The 17,905-nt window shown below is 37.5% G+C and overlaps 1 protein-coding gene across 10 annotated transcripts in view; it reads left to right on the forward strand.

Annotated features, from left to right (window-relative positions):
* The window catches only part of TUT4 (terminal uridylyl transferase 4), a 127,284-nt gene that overhangs the window by 26,977 nt on the left and 82,402 nt on the right, over positions 1-17,905 (forward strand). For all 10 annotated transcript variants that reach the window (XM_007978742.3, XM_007978743.3, XM_073007300.1 and 7 more), the window contains exons 3-4: positions 7,477-7,640; positions 14,052-14,168. In XM_007978742.3, coding sequence (XP_007976933.1) covers positions 7,477-7,640; positions 14,052-14,168 — 281 coding nt within the window. The remainder of the gene's footprint in view (positions 1-7,476; positions 7,641-14,051; positions 14,169-17,905) is intronic.

The raw sequence follows: 17,905 nt of genomic DNA on the forward strand, positions 1-17,905 counted from the left end.
GAAAACATCCAAATTAATAATACTTGAATTAATGGTTTCTTATTAGATTGATCCTTGGTGAAGCTAAAAAAAAGCCTTTTCATTTATTTTGGTAGGTACAAAGACTGCGCAAATAAAAATTTAGTGTCTTCTTTAGTTGGTACATATGTGCTCGTACACATACATACTCTGTTTAAATGGTCTTGATAATGTATTGCTCATTCATTCACCAAATATGTATGTATTGAGTTCATATATATATATATATATATATATATAAAGCATTTGTTTACAGTGGAAAACCAAAACAAACAGACAAAAAAAAAAAAACAACCCTAAGCTTCAAGGAAGCTTCCAGTCTGATAGGAGGGTGATACAGATAAACAATGATTTTCAGTGCCAAAAACTTAAAGTTGAGAGAGCACATGATTAAATCATGAGATTTAGACTTTGGGCAGACAAAATAGGTGACATAAATTGTGAGATTGAGTGTTACTGAGACTTAGTATGGCTGGAGCAGAAAGTTGAGGTTGAGAATGGCAAAAGATGCAACTGAAAGGGAACTCAGGAATATTAATTCCTTCTAAGCCATGCCAGAAAGTTTGAACTTTATCCTGAATATTTTCAGAAGCCATTGAAGAGTTTTGGTTTTTTTTTTTTTTTTTTTTTGAGACGGAGTCTCGCTTTGTTGCCTAGGCTGGAGTACAGTGGCGCGATCTCGGCTCACTGCAACCTCCGCCTCCCGGGTTCAAGTGATTCTCCTGTCTCAGCCTCTTGAGTAGCTGGGACTATAGGCATCTGCCACCACACCCAGCTAACTTTTCTGTTTTTAGTAGAGGTGGGATTTCACCATGTTGGCCAGGCTGTTCTCGAACTCCTGACCTTTTGATCCAGCTGCCTCAGCCTCCCGAAATGCTGGGATTACAGGCACGGAAGAGTTTTAAGTAAAGTAGTGCTGTGATCAGATTTTTAAAAAAATCCTTTTGGGTATAATGCAGGAAATTCTTCGATAGGAACAGGATTGGAAGCAGAGATTGGTTAGGACACTTAGAGTTCACTTGAGAAGTGTTGTAAAATTCATTTTGTTGTGGGATCCTGATTTTAGTTTTAATTGTTTAGAAATATTGTCTATATCTTTTGAGTAACTTTAATTCTGATTTTGTTTAAATGATTTCTTTTATAATCTTTTTTTCCTAGTGTTTTCATGGCTGGAAGAATACAGCGTTATCTTGATGTAGAAATAAAAAGAACCTATTTCTGAATCATTATTTGCCACACTTTGAGAAACAATGGTAAAGAATTCAGAAATAGCTTGTTTTGATTTCTCGTGGTACACAGATGGTGCTATATCGACAGACTTAAAAGAATTTTAACAGAGTTGACTTTTATGTGTCTCAGTCTCATAATTGTATATTAAGGCTGAGGACAAGGCCAAATTTAAAAACTAAGTCAGTTTAGAGACAGAATCAAGTAAGTGATAATACTGATAATGTTTAGATATGGGAAAAATGGAAACATCATGGTACTTGAATGATTCAGGAAATAATGGTGGTGGTTTTGTTTTGTTTTGTTTTTGAGGCAGGGCTTTGCCCTGTCACCCAGGCTGGAGTGCAGTGGTGTGATCTTGGCTTCACTGCAACTTCTGCCTCCCACGTTCAAGCAATTCTCCTGCATCAGCTGGGACTACAGGTGTGCACCACCACGCCTGGCTAATTTTGTATTTTTAGTAGAGACTGGGTTTCACTATGTTGGCCAAGCTGGTCTTGAACTCTTGGCCTCAAGTGATACCCCCACCTTGACCTCCCAAAGTGCCGGGATTACAGGCATGAGCCACTACATCCGGCCAGGAAATAGTGGTGTTTAAGGTCACTTAATTGGCCAGGCACGGTGGCTCATGCCTGTAATCCCAACACTTTGGGATGCCGAGGCGCGTGGATCACCTGAGGTCAGGAGGTTGAGACCAGCCTGGCCAACATGGTGAAATCCTGTCTCTACTAAAAATACAAAAATCAGCCAGGTGTGGTGGCACATGCCTATAATCTCAGCTACTCGGGAGGCTGAGGCAGGAGAATTACCTGAACCCAGGAGGTGGAGGTTGCAGTGAGCCAAGATCATGCCACTGCACTCCAGCCTGGGTGACAGAGCAAGACACTGTCTCAAAAAAAAAAAAAACAAACAAAAAAAACAGATCATTTAGTTAAGGGTCTTGTTATTTGAATTAGTGAAAAACCTGATTTAAAGATTATTTATTTATTTTTTGAGACAGAGTTTCACTCTGTTGTCCAGGCTAGAGTGCAGTGGTGTGATCTCGGCTCCCTGCAACCTCTGCCTCCGAGTTCAAGCGATTCTCCTACCTCAGCCTCCCAAGTAGCTGGGACTGCAGGTGCAGGCGCCTGCCACCACACCCAGCTAATTTTTGTATTTTTAGTAAAGATGGGGTTTCACTATGTTAGCCAGACTGGTCTCGAACTCCTGACCTCAAGCCATCTGCCTGCCTCGGCCTCCCAAAGTGCTGGGATGATGGGCGTGAGCTACCATACATGGCTAGATCATTATCTATTTGGACTTGATAGGTTATATGGAAATTTGGTTGATCTCAGTCTTCTCCGTTAGGCCTAACTTTAGCTCCCACCTAGCACTTACATCATTTTTCTTTTTGTCATTTATTCATTTATTCAATAAAATTTTGTTTTTTGGTGTCCACTACATGCCAGGAACTGAACTAGTGATTAGGAATATAGAAGTGATGTAACCAATAATTCCACCCTTACAGAGTTAATATTCTAGTGGGATGAAGCAGATAACAAACAAAATAAGTAAGAAAAATATGTAGTAAGTTGGCCAGGCGCGGTAGCTCACGCCTGTAATCCCAGCACTTTGGGAGGCCAAGGCAGACGGATCACCTGAGGTTAGGAGTTCAAGACCAGCCTGGCTAACATGGTGAAACCCTGTTTCTACTAAAAATACAAAAACTTAGCCAGGCATGGTGGCGCATGCCTGTAATGCCAGCTACTCAGGAGGGTGAGGCAGGAGAATCGCTTGAACCTGGGAGGCGGAGGTTGCGGTGAGCCGAGATCGCGCCGTTGCACCCCAGCTTGGGCAACAAGAGCAAAACTCCATCTCAAAAAAAAAAAGAAAAAAAATATAGAGAGAGAGTAAGTTAAGTAAGGTGGTTTTAAATCCTTTGAAAAAAATAAAATAGGAACAATATAGGGAATGATGCTACTATTGGTAGTGGTGGAGTTAAAGTGTCAATGAGAAAGTCATATTAGAGCAAATACTTGAAGGAAAGAGGTGAATGAGCCAGGTGAATATTTGACGAGAGAGTATTCCTGATCTGGGTTTCTCAAACTTTAATATGTATATAAATTGTTTGGGATTCATATTGAAATGCAGAGTCTTGGGCCTCATTTCCAGAGTGTTATGATGCAGAAAGCCTAGGGTAAGGCCTGATAAATTGGATTTCTAATAAGCTCCCAAGTGATGCTGATGCTGCTGGTCAAGATTATGCTTTTGAGCAGCATGCACCAACTCATCTTACTTTCACTTATATCACCCTTCATTGTGTTTTCAGTATAGCAAGCAGAGTGATCCTGTTAAAATAAGTCAGATCACATTACTAGTATTTAGAATGTTTCAGTGGCTGCCCATCCATCAGAGTAAAAGCTGGTGTTCTTAAAGTGGCAAGTAGAACCTTATACGATCTGTGACACTCCCCTATTTCTCTGCCTTGCCCTCATTTGTTTACTTCTCACCCTTTCTCTCTGCTCCATTCGCATGGTTTTCTTGAATTTTCTCAGTTGAGAAGGTAGATATCCATCTGAGGAACTTTGCATTTGCTTTTTCCTCTCCATTAAACACTCATTTCCCAAATGTCCATATGGCTAGCTCTCTTAAACTTCTTTTGCCGCTTTTTTTTTTTTTTTTTTTGAGATAGGGTCTCATTCTCATGCCCAGGCTGGAGAGAGCAGTGGCGCAATCTCAACTTACTCCAACCTCCACCTCCCGGGTTCAAGCAATTCTCCTGCCTCAGCCTCCCAAGTAGCTGGGATTTGTATGTCATAAAATTCATCCTTTTAAAGTATATAATTCTGTCTTGCTGTTGGGTCAATTTTTTTTTTTTTAAATCTAAGTATTCGGTAATTTTTTTTATATTCACAAAGTTGCGCTGCTATCAGTATCTAATTCTGAACATTTTCATCACTCCACAAAGAAACTCCGTACCCATTACCAGTCACTATTCATTACCCGCTCCTCCTCACCACTGACAACCATGAATCTACTTTCTTTCTCTTTAGATGTGCCTATTTTATGTAAATGAAATAATATAATATGTGGCCTGTTGTGCCTTCCTTATTTGGCTTAGCATATTTTTTTCAAGGTTATTTCATGTTATGGCATGTATTAGTATGTCATTCCCTTTTATTGCCAAATAGTATTCCATTATATGGATATATTACATTTTGTTCATTCATCAGTTGATAGATATTTGGATTGTTTCCCTCTTTTGATTATTCTGAATAATGCTGTTCTGAACATTTGTGTAAAAGTTTTTGTGTGGATGTACTTTTTCATTTTTTCTGTATATATATTTAGAAGTGGAATTGCTAGTTGTATGCTAACTCTATATTTAAATTTTTTGGTGATAAATACATATAAGATTTACCATCTTAACCATTTTAAAGTATACAGTTCAATGGCACTAAGTACATTCACAGTGTTGCACAATCATTACTACTGTCTAATTTCATCATCCCAGAAGGAAACCCTATGCCGATTAAGAGTTACTCCCCATTCCCCACTTTCCCTAGCCTCTGGCAACTATTAATACACTTTCTATTTCTATGTATTTGCCTATTCTAAATATTTCATAGAAATGAAGTCATACATTATGTGGTCTTCTGTGTCTGGCTTTCATTTAGTGTCATGTTTTTAAGGTTTATCCATGTTGTACCATGTATCAGTACCTCATTCCTTTTTAAGACTGTTACTATGAACTGGATTATATCCCCTCCCAAATTCATATGTTGAGGCCCTAACCTCCAACATAATTGTATTTGGAAACAGGGCTTTTAGGTGGTAATTAAGGTTAAATGAGGTCATAAGGGTGAGGTCCTAATCTGGCCTTATAAAAAAGAAGAGAGAACCTCTCTCCTACAAGGAAAGGCCATGTGAACACACAGCAAGAAGGTGACTGTTTGCAGTCCAAGAAGAGAGCCCTCACCAGACAGTGACCCTGTCGGCACCTTAATCTTTGACTTTCCAGTCTCCAGAACTGTGAGAAAATAAATTTCTGTTGTTTAAGCCACCCAGACTGTAGTATTTTGTTGTGGCAGCCTGAGCTGACTACAATACCTGAATAATATTCCGTTGTATACATATGCCACGTTTTGTTTATCCATTCATCAGAAATGGGTTTTTGTATTGTTTCCACCTTTGGTTATTGTGAATATTCTATGAACATTCATGTACAAGTTTTTGTGTGGATACAGGTTTTCAATTCTTGTTTTGTGAGAGGATTAACATGTAATGAACTAGTGTTTTTGGAACACAATTTAGGACATTCTGCCTGATATTATTTTGTTTATATGTTGATTCCAGAAAATTAAATAATTTCATATATTTCTGACTTTTAAAGAAAGCTAGGCAGCTTTCTTTAGTTCTTTATATTAGCGGAAACGATAGTTTTACAAGATTTGCTGCTGATGGTTATCTTGTCACACAAGGCCTGTTATACACATAGAAAAGAGAAAAGGGTTACATTATTATATTGTCTTCTTACTATCCTTTTTCTTGAAAAGTAGAAATAATACTAGGATTTCATCTTTTCTTTTACATTTCCATAATAAAATGGTTGCTAAAAAACTAAATCTTTTTTCCAGATATTAGGACGTAATTGCAAATTGCTTGTTCCTCCGACTGTAATTTAAGAAACACTTATGTAACCTAGCCGTACTTCTTGTGTTTGAATCCTTTTTATAACATCCTTATCTGAGTTTGCCTTCCTAGTCTAGAATCCTGTGTTCTTGTGGTAGGAAATGCACCATCTCCAGAGGCATACCATTTCTTTCTTCAGAAAATTAGTGCTATCAAAAGGTAGGCTTGACTGTCAGGGTTCCTCTAGATGCCATGCAATTGGCTTTTGAGGACAGAATGGAGAGATTTATTGATGATCTATGAGCATTTCTTTTTTGAAATGCTTGTAGATACATCCAGATTCATTTATTTATTCAGCGTGACACAGAGCATTAGCTCGGATCTAGGCATTGTATTAAAATCTGAAGGTAAAAGTAAGACCCCGGTCATTAGCATCAAGAAATCCGTCATCTAATGTAGGTGATAGATAAATGAATACAAATTCGATTACTCTGTAAATGTGAGATAATAGAGGGTAATAGAATAAGAGAATATCAGACCGGCTTATGGAAACAAGTGGTGCTTAAGCTGAATTTTGAAGGACAGGTAAATATTAATTTAATTGGGGAGTGTCAATGGAGAAGGGAGTGGCATACGTAAAGACATTGAGACTTGAAACAGCTTTGGTGATTAATTCTAGCACATTTAATATGAGGTGAAAAGTGTTATGGCAAGATCTGAGGTTGGAGTTACAGGCAAGTTAGCTAGATTTTTTTCTTTAGATTTTGGCTTAAATGGTATCTCCTCAGAGAAACCTTCTCTGGCTCCCATATTTAAAGTTGTTCTCCCTCTACTGAGGGAGACCTTGCTTTTTTCCTTTGTAACATTTATTACAACTTGGAATTGTTCTGTTTACTGCCTTCATGAGGGCAAGAGACTGTGTAATATCCTAGGGAGTTAAAACTTTGTTCTGAACTCTGCAGAAGCCATTTATGTCTTTTAAGCAAGAGAATAAGGTGATTTGGTTTATATTTTAAAAATCGCACTGGTGGAAGAACCTACTGTAGAATAGATACATACTGCTAGATGCTGCAGATGCCAAAGGTGAAAACATAGTCTGTGCCTCAAAGAGATTACAATCTAGTTAGGAGGCAGAGAAGCAAAGGAAAACCATTAATGTAGTGGAGATATCCAGGAGTTCTGTGGAAGGAAAGGAGGAGGAGCCTTGTGTGAGTTTGTGGTCTGGAGTATACATATGTTGTTTTAATTGCTAGTGAATTTAGTTCAGTGACTAATCTTCTTTGAGTGGTACTCCAAACAGTTTTTTATCAGATTGACTTCAGAGATTCTACAAGATGATTATATTAGCTTTGTGTAATGTGGTCTCAGTTATGTATCTCTTGATGGGTAGGTTGGAAGAACAGGCTAGTCATTTGACCCTTAAAGGTTTTTCTTTGTGACTTTTGATACCATGTATATCTCTTACCTATATTTTATATATGCATACCAACTTGTATACTTTCCTAAGGAAAATATAAGGAAATAATATTTTTCTGTGTATAAATTTCATGTCTGTTTTCCATTAAAAATTTTAAAATTTACTAGTTCTAATGATAACTGAGTGATTGGTTTCTTTTCTAGGTAAAATGAAGAATGATGAATCTAATAAAGAAAATTCTTCAGAGATGGACTATTTAGAAAATGCCACTGTGATAGATGAATCTACATTGACACCTGAGCAGAGGCTAGGGTTGAAACAAGCAGAAGAACGCTTAGAAAGAGATCACATCTTTCGACTTGAAAAAGTATACTATGTTGTTTTAGTTATTTGGGTGGAAATGTGTGTTTCATAACTGTTTTCCCCAAGTATGGCTCTTTTTATTTTTCTTTATTCATAAGACAGAGGTAGCATTCATCTTTCCTTACTTCCCTCTTCTCTACCTTTCTTCTTCTTTGCCTCTTTTCTTCCTTGCCTCTCTTTTTCAGCAGTTACTTATTATCTGTGAGTCTGACTTCATTCATCCCAAGGGTTAGCACACTATGGTCTATCCCTTGTTTTTGTTTTTGAATGTGTTATAATACACCTAGCCTCCCCACCGTTTTTGGTAAACATTTTATTGGAATATAGCCATGCCTATTTGTTTACATATTGTCTATGGCTGCTTTCATGCTACAATGGGAAATTTGAGTTGAGTAGTTGTCACAGAGCTTATATGGCTTGAAAAGCATAAAATATTTAATCTTTGCTAAAGCATAAAATGTCTACCAAAATATTTATTTGCCCCTTTACAGAAGAAACTTGCTGACCTCTGATTTAATCACTCATCAAATAGATACTGAGCACTTGTTTTGTGCCAGGTATTATAGTAGGCACTGGGGATGTATTGGTGAAAATGGTAATTTCTTCCCATTAGAAGTTAAAAGTCCATTCAGATTGATGGAAATAGCAAACACCATACAACACACTAGACTTCTTCCTTTTTCTCTTTTCCTATATTTATTGAATATTTACTATGTATTTGGAACTATCCTAGCTATTGGTATCTTACTCCTGTGTATTAATTTCTTAACCTAGAAATACACATTCCTGGCCTCAATAAAAACACTGCTAGGTTTTGAAGGAAAGAATCACAAATCACGGCCAGGCCCAGTAGCTCACGCCTGTAATCTCAGCATTTTGGGAAGCTGAGGCAGGCCAATTGCTTGAGGTCAGGAATTCAAAACTAGCATGACCAACGTGGTGAAACCCTGTCTCTACTAAAAATACAAAGATCAGCGAGGTGTGGTAGTCAGTACCTGTCGTCCCAGCTGCTACTTGGGAGGCTGAGGTGGGAGAATTGCTTGAACCTAGGAGGCAGAGGTTGCAATGAGCCAGGATTGTGCCACTGCACTCCAGCCTGGGCGACAGAGCAAGACTCTGTCTCAAAAAAAAAAAATCACAAAACTGTTGACAAATAGATACTTGGGTTATTTGTAAATATGCTTACAAGGAAATAGGTCATCATTCTTGATAAATAAGGAAAGAAATGGTATGATTTTGTATAGTTTAGAAAAGTGAAATTGTATCTAGATTGAAAAAGACAATCGTGGGTTATTAATAGAATTTACAGCAGAATAGTCGCCACATGAAAAGAGAAAGGAATATCAAGGAGTAGAGGACCATAATACGGGAGAGAGTTTGGGTTGTGTAGTTAATCTTACAAGATCCTAGTTAAAAGGAAGTCTTTTTTGCAGTTTGCTCTTTTGCTTTTTTTGTGTTTTTGTGTGTGTGTGTGTGTGTTTTTTTTGAGACGGAGTCTCACTCTGTCGCCCAGGTTGAAGTACATTGGCGTGGTCTCAGCTCACCGCAACCTCCACCTCCTGGGTTCAAGCAATTCTCCTGCCTCAGCCTCCTGAGTAGCTGGGATTACAATTGTGCGCCACCATGCCCAGCTCATTTTTGTATTTTTAGTAGAGACAGGGTTTCACCATATTGGCCAGGCTGGTCTTGAACTCCTGACCTCAAATGATCCACCCACTCTGGCCTCCCAAAGTGCTGGGATTACAGGCGTGAGCCACCATGTCCGGCCTTTTACTTAGTTCTGTCTTTACTTAGTTCTCTCACTTTTCCTCTGGGATTAGTAAATTTCTGGATGACATCTCAACTGACCTTGGATAAATCTCTGTCACTGGAATCTGATTCTGTCTCCTTATTTATAATATAATAAAGATTGACCTACCTGGTAAAATAATTCAATTCTGTTCATCTTTATTTGGTACTTAATACATAGCAGATTTTGTGCCAAAAACTTTACTTGTGTTATCTTATTTAATCCTCATAACAGCCCTATGCGCTAGGTGTTATAGTTTTGTCCATTGGCAGAATAAATATTGAATCCCTTTTATGTGCTATGATCTAGTACCTGACATTTTGAAAAACATGATTGCTTTTCTAGGAGTTCACTAGAGAAAGACACATAAGCAAATACTAGTGATAATAACAGTATTTTTTGAAAATGGTGTCATAGACAAAAGAGTGACCAATTTAAGTTGTGAGTATAGAGGCATTAATTTGGAGAATGCTTTATAAGGTGACATTGGAGCTGTCTCTCAAGAAATGGCTAGGAATTGACCAGGTAGGTAGGAGAAGGGTGGTGTAGGTAGATTGCATGTATAAAGGAAATACAAAAAAATATATTTTCAAGAAAAATAAGCAGAGAACTGGTTGGGAAGTTAATAGGAATGAAGCGGGAAAGGTCAGTTGTTACTGAAAGAAGGAAGAAGTTGAGATGGAATAGGTATTTGATGGTAGTAGGAAAAATGGCCTGGGGTGGAAATAAAGCTTGGAAGCATTGGAAAACATTGTGTTTGTTGTTGAATTTATATAGTAATGATGTAAAGTTACTGTGCCAGAACCAGTGTAAATATTTGTAATCCCTCTTCTTTCTGACACCTCTTTATTTCTCATGCCCTCCAAACTTACTTTCAATTCATTGTACTCTTTTTTTAAAAAATTATTTGGCCTCTTGAACTCTTTTTTTCTTTTTCTTCTTTTTTTTTGAGACAAGGTCTCATTCTTGTTGCCCAGGATGAATTGCAGTAGTGCAATAATGGCTCATCGCAGCCTCGACCTCCCAGGCTCAGGTACCTCAGCCTCCCGAGTAACTTGGGACTACAGGCATGTGCCACCAACCCTGCTAGTTTTTTATATTTTTTGTAGAGATGGTGTTTTGCCAGGTTGCCCAGACTGGTCTCGGCCTCCCAACATGCTGAGTTTACAGGTGTGAGCCACAGTGCTCAGGCAAATTCATTGTACTCTTTTTTTTGAGACAGGGTCTCATTCTGTCTCCCAGGCTGGAGTGCAGTGGCACAGTCTCGGCTCACTGCAACCTCTGCCTCCTGGGTTCAAGTGATTCTTATGCCTCAGCCTCCTGAGTAGCTGGGACTACAGGCATGCACTGCCACAACCGGCTTGTCCTCTTAATTAACATTTTTCTTTATCAAATTTAGACACTCATTAAGAATATTCCCAGGTATTTTAAAAATTTTTTTTTTATTTTTTATTTCTTCAGGTCCTTTGGTTCACAGTGTTTCCATAGATTACCTAATTGAAGAATAAAGATGTAGACTGCAGATTTTTGCTCTGTACCAAAGAAGAAATAAGTCCAAACCATTAGATCAGAAGGGTAAATTTTCCTATGATTGAATGTTAAATATTGAGTTGGAAATACCCAGAAATCTTTGTTCTAGCTTGTTTGCAGAAAGTTAGAGATTTACTAGTGGGTTTATTTAATGGTAAAATAAAACTATAATAAAAAATGTTTAACTTTTTTATGTATTTTTTTTCTGTGAAACTAGAGAGTTTATGATGAAGAGAGCAGTTTTGTCTGATTTGATATTGTGCCCAGTACATGCCTTGCACGAAGTGATTGGTTGATAATTACAGTGTGCACAGTGGTCAAGTGTATGGATTTTGGAGTCATTGGGTCTAGCTCTGCCACTTATTGGTTGGATAACCTTGGATAAATTATTTAAATTCTTTAAACATCAGTTTACTCATCAGTAAAATGGGATTGATAACAATTATAACACCTAGCTCACAGGACTATTATGAGGATTAAATAAAATAATACAAGTAAAGTTTTTAGCACAAGACTTGGTATGTAGTAAGAAATAAAGATGAGCTACTTGTAGAACTGAATTATTTTACCAGGTAGGGCAGTTTTTATTATAAATAAGGAGATAGAATCAGGCTGCAGTGATACAGCTTTATCCAAGGTCAGTTGAGACGTCATCCGAGGCCTTCTGACTCCCCATTCAGTGTAATACCAAAATTTTCTTGATAGGCATGTCTTTGGTCTGCTAACATTTTACAATTGAAAAGTTCACATAATTGATTTCATGACTTCCTTAGTGACCTCATCAGTACACAGGGCTTTAGGTATTTTGTATATATGCTTTCAACTCCTGAAGGCAACCCTTTTTACCGCCTTCACCACTCTCACCTTGAACTAAGCCAACATAATCTCTTTTTTGGATTATTGAATTAATTCTGTTAACTGCAGTAGCTTTTTCCTGCTTCTATTCTCAATACAGAAAGCAAATGATCCTTTTAAAATATAAATTAGATCTTGGAATTCTCTGCTCGTAAACCTTCAATGGCTTTCCCCAATACTTAGAATGAAAGCCAGAGTCTTCACAAGGGATTTTGTGTTCTGTCCCCTATTAGCTCTCTGTTCCAGTTATGCTAACTTTTTTGTAGTTTCTCAAATATTTTAGGTACCTTCCTGCCTCAGGGCCTTGGCATTCACTTTTCCCTCTGCTTGAAATGTGTCTTTTCAGATATCCACACAGCTTTATCCTTCACTTCCTTAAAGTTACTTTATCAGTAAGGTCTTAAGTGATGTCTCTACTTTTAAAAAGCAGTAACTCCCTCGACCCCATGCATATTTGTGCATTTGTTTATTACCTGTCTCCTTACACTATAATGTCAGTTCATACAGACAGGGATTTCTATTTTGTTTACTGCTCTTATCCCCAGCTCCTAGAAAAATGTTTGCTGTATAATATGAGCTCAGAATATATTTGGCGAGTAAAGAAGTAGTTGTTTTGAAACTAAGAGGTAGCGTTTTCTTTGAGGACTTAATTCATTCTCCAGTAGGCACTGATTTGACAGAATTTTTATGCTAGAGAATTGAAATTGATTGAGCCAACTTTTCTTATTTACTTGTTGCCTTGGGCAAATTATTTAATCCCTGAGATTTAGTTTGCCAATAAAATGGCGAATTCTGATAGGGTTATTGAAAGGTTAATACTATACTGCTGTGGCTATATTTATTTTTAGTCCGTAGCAGGATTGTTGCTAAATTTGGAGCAAGTTTCTCGTTTAAAAGAAATCATGTAATTTTCTGAGGTGAAAGAATCTTTTTGTCAGAAGCTGAAGCCTGTTGAATATCGTAAATCAATCAGAAATAAAAACTAAGCATTGCTAAAGTTTCAGTGTAGGGCATTAGAAACTTTAAAAATTCCACTTGCATTTATTGTGTGTGTGTAATTTTTTATTGTGTAATCTGTGTAGAATGTTGGCTTCAGATTCATATGTACAGAAATTTAAATTTGGTGTCTTCCACTTAATACTGCTATATCCTTGTAAAAGGTGCAGGTTCTGTGGGCTTTTGTTTTCACAACTATAAGATGAAAATAGTGACAATTTAATCGGATGATTAGGGGAATTAAAATGACAAATTGTATGTCAAATACCTAGCATAGTGCCTGGCACATAACAGGTACTCAGTAATTACTAAGCTTTATTAGTATTTAGAGAATACATATACGAAGTATGAGTACGTTCTGTGACTGATAGTTTAGTGTGTTAGAATTGTTATTCCCTTCAGTAGTGACCTCAGGAGGTTATTCATTTATTCCCATGATATTGTGATTGGACTGTTTTTCGAACTCAGCTTTTGAAATTTCTTCTGTATTTGTGGCCCATTCTTTTGAAATCCCCAATTCGAGGGCAGATTTTTTTTTTTTGTAGTAATCAAAATGGCTGCAAGTTAAGTTTGAAATCAGTTTTGGGGACAACATTGGAATAAGACTAAGTAGTAAGACTTCATTTCTTTCTTTCTTTTTTTTTTTTTTTTTGGTTGAGACGAAGTCTTACTCTGTTGCCCAGGCTTGAGTGCAGTGATGCGATCTCGGCTTGTTGCTCAACCTCTGCCTCCCAGGCTGAGATAATTCTTCCACCTCAGCCTCCAGAGTAGCTGGGATTACAAGCGTGCGCCACCATGCATGGCTACATTTTGTATTTTTAGTAGAGAATGGGTTTCTCCATGTTGTCCAGGCTGGTCTCCAACTCCTGAGCTCAAATGATCCGCCAGCTTCGTCCTCCCAAAGTGCTGGGATTACAGGCATAGCCACCACACCCGGCTCGACTGCTTTTCTTACATTGGATTCTAAAGATTATATTAGATGAATATTAAACATAATTTAGCATTACCGTGATATTGTTAGATATTGTATGTAATCTCCTATGATGACTATTTTGAAAAAGGACTACTGTCTCTTTGGTATATAAGTTTATTAAGAACTATTACTTTAGAAGAAGGAAAGGATAAAGAGAAAACCTTCAGTGCTTATTTCTGTCTACTTACATAATTGTATTATTAACTTACATAGTCAATAGTTTACTTCTCTGTTTTCTGAATAAAATGCATTTTTTAAACTTGTCTCTTCAGCGATCACCAGAATATACCAATTGTCGGTATCTATGCAAACTTTGCTTAATTCACATTGAAAATATCCAGGGAGCTCATAAACATATAAAGGAGAAACGACATAAGAAAAATATTTTGGTAAGTTCTTTTTAAAAAATACTTTTATTTATTTTTCAAGTTGTAAAACCATATCAAATATTTTTTATTTGTGAAACTAAAAATGAAATATTTGTCCAATCTTATATTAGTAACTGAAGTGATAGCTTTGGAAGCTATTATTGCCTTCCTTATCTGAGGTAATCAGGAAGGAAGGAACCTTGTTGAGACCAGTTTGCTCATCCTGTAGAATGTTGATTCCTATGTTTAGAGCCGTTAGGTACAATCAGTCCATCCAACTGATGTTTATTGAGTTCTTGTGTGCTAGTTCTAGGCATTGTTGAATAAGATAGTTGTGGTTTCTGCCCTCAGATAGTCTAAGAATTGATGAGGGTATGCGTTGAATAAAGATTTAAGTATAATGAGTTTTGTTAGTGGGGGAAGAGTGTGCTAAGGAGGTGTACGAGGATATTTTACTTCATCTAGAACAGGGGAGGTTTCTCTGAGAAAGTGATGTTTGAATTGAACTTTGAAGTAGTAGTTTAAATGGCAAAAAGGTGAGTGGCCTAGAAGGGTAAGTGGGAGAGCACTTTACACAAAAAGCAGCATGAATTGAAAGCCTTTAGGCAGGAAAAGGCATGGCGTGTGAGTAACTGAAAGTCTACTATGATTAGAACAAAGAACTGGGGGAAAATGGTGTGATATGAAGCTGGGAAAGTACAGACCATTAAGAAATTTATAAGCTTTGGGAATTTGTAATTTTTCAGTTATTTCCATTAAAATATCCCGTAGACGTGGATATGAATAGAGTTTTTTAAAAAATGTATTAGTAAATTAGCTATTTAATTTTTTCTTTGTAAAGCTACAACAACAATAATAATGCTGTGTAACCTCTTACTTATCTCTAAGTCTTAGCTCATATATCTTCTTTAAGAAATTTTCTACCTGACTCTCTCAGCAAGTCTGGGTTGGATACTCCTTCTCTGTGCCCCCATAACAACTTTTACATATCTTGATTAGAAAATCTAACATATTGTATTCTGGCAGTCTACCTTCTCTTCCCTTAGACTTCAATATGCAGTATTCTAGAAGGCATATTTAGTTATTTTTGTTTCTGAGTTGCTTAGGATAGTGTCTGACAACAGTAGGTGCTCAACATAGTTTTCTTGAAAAAATGAATGAACTGAAACAAATAGAACAGGGACAAGGGAGTAGTTTAGGTGATGGTAATTAGGAATTTTCCAAAAATGTCAGAAGATACCTATCATTAGTTCCAGGAAGCTCGGGCTTGCAAGCAAGAAAACTTTGTTTTGTTTTGGAGACAGTGTCTTACTCTGTCTTCCAGGCTGGAGTGCAGTGGCACGCTCTTGGCTCACTGTAACCTCTGCCTCCCAGGTTTAAGCGATTATCCTGCCTCAGCCTCCCAGGTAGCTGGGATTACAGGCACACCATGCCTGGCTGATTTTCATATTTTTGATAGAGATGGGGTTTTACCAGGGCAAGCAAGAAACTTAAAAAGAAAATCATACCTAGGCTGGGTGCAGTGGCTAAAGGTCTGTGATCCCAGCACTTTGGGAGGCTGAGGCAGGTGAATTGCTTAAGCCTAGGAGTTCGAGACCAGCCTGGGCAACGTGGCGAAACCCTGTTTCTACTAAAAATACATAAAAATTAGCTGGCCATGGTGGCATGTGCCTGTAATCCCAGCTTCTTGGGAGGCTGAGGTATGAGAATTGTTTGAACCCACGAGGTAGAGACTCCAGTGAGCCAAGATCACACCACTTCACTTTAGTCTGGGCGAGGGAGTGAGACTCTATCTCAGAAAAAAAAAAAAAAAAGAAAAGAAAAAGAAAACTATACCTGTACACTTTACAGATTGAGTATACCTTATCCTAAATGCTTGGGACCAAAGTATTTTGGATTTTTTCAGATTTTAGAATATTTGCATTATATTTGAATGAGCATTTCCTTTGAGCATCGTGTTGGTATTCAAAAGTTTCAGATTTTGGAGCATTTCACATTTTGGATTTTCAGATTAGGGATGCTCAGTCCGTATAGGGAAACTTTAGAACATTACAGAAACAAACAAAAAGAAAGCAAACTTGAATGCAGCCATATAGGACTTATACTTTTGGTGAAGTTAGAGTAACAGTGGATTTACTTTTCCCTGAAATGACCCCAAAAACAAAAAACAAAAAACAACAGAAATATGAAGCAGTGGTTTTCAGGCGGCAAAGGACAGTCAATGAATGAAAAACAAATGGCCTGAGCCCAATGTTGGCTCCAGCTTGAGAGTTTCTAGATTACACTATAGGGAAGGGAACCCAGTGGACTCTCACAGTTGAAGAGAGGGACCTTAGAGTCCACTAAGTCCAGGATAGCTAGAATTCACAGGACAGTGTAACTAAAATGAGAAAACTGCACAAAAAGAAATCCAGAGAACTGTAGATGGTCCTCTTATTCAGCACAATGCTGATTGGTGCATGCATGTGAAATAGCTTCCTGAACCCAGAGAAAGAACTGTCAGAGGAAATTAGAACAGTGCTTGGTGCTCACACAGGACTTTTTCCTGTCCAGACTGGAAAGCCTCATACTTCATGAGACATTTGCTAGAGTACTCAGAAAAATCTTGTTTCAGTAGTATGGATATTTAGTACTAAACTAAATGTGGTCTGGTCCTATATAAAATATTTTAAAGGCAAGATTCAAAATGATAAATGGTTTCCAAGTATTTAATGTCATTACAGAACAAAGCTTAGGGATATTACAGAAATACAAAAATACTCATCACTGAAAAAAATTCACATAATGTGACATTTAGTCAAAGATTATCAGGCATGCAAGGAGACAGGAAAATACAAATCATGATGAAGAGAAAAGTCAGCTGTAATAACTGACCTTGAACTGACCAGCCTTTGTTAGGATTAGCAGAGAAGGACAGTAAGACAGTTAATACAACTGTATTCTTGATGTTCCAGACATGAAGTAGAGACATGGAAATATGAAAAAGATATGAACAGGACTTTTAGAAATGAAAACTACAACATCTAAGATTAAAACTACATTGGGTAGGAATAATAGTACATCAAACATTGCAAAAGAAAAGGTTAGTGAACTCTTGAAGATATAGCAATGGAAACCACCAGAGTGAAACCTGGGAAAAATTAAACAAAAAGGAAAAAGAAAAAAGTCATTGAGCTCTGGGATAATTGATACATGTACCTGTTCTATACAAATTCTTCCAGAACATTGAAGAGGAGGAATACTTCCCAGTTCAGTCTGTGAGTATGAGGTCCACATAACTCTGATACTCAAACCACAGAAATACATTACAATAAAGGAAAACGTTATTCTTAACTTGTTGACTCTGATGGGAGAAAAAAAGAAAATTTTAGACCAAAACTCCTCATGAACGTAGATGCAAAAATTCTAAATATAATTTTAGCCAGTTGAATCCAACAGCATATTAAAGGAATGAATATGTCATGATCAAGTGGGGCTTTATTCCAGGAGTGCAATGTTAGTTTTACATTAAAAAAGTTGCTCATTGGTCAGGCACAGTGGCTCATGCCTGTAATCCCAGTCGTTTGGGAGGCTAAGGAGGGCAGATCACCTGAGGTTAGGAGTTCGAGACCAGCCTGGCCAACATGATGAAACCCCATCTCTACTAAAAATACAAAAATTAGCCGGGCATAGTGGCTCATGCCTGAAATCCCAGCTACTTGGGAGGCTGAACCCAGGAGGTTGAGGTTGCAGTAAGCTCAGTTCGTGCCACTGCATCG

This window comes from Chlorocebus sabaeus, chromosome 20 (genome assembly GCF_047675955.1).
Source record: "Chlorocebus sabaeus isolate Y175 chromosome 20, mChlSab1.0.hap1, whole genome shotgun sequence".
Lineage (NCBI taxonomy): Eukaryota > Metazoa > Chordata > Mammalia > Primates > Cercopithecidae > Chlorocebus > Chlorocebus sabaeus.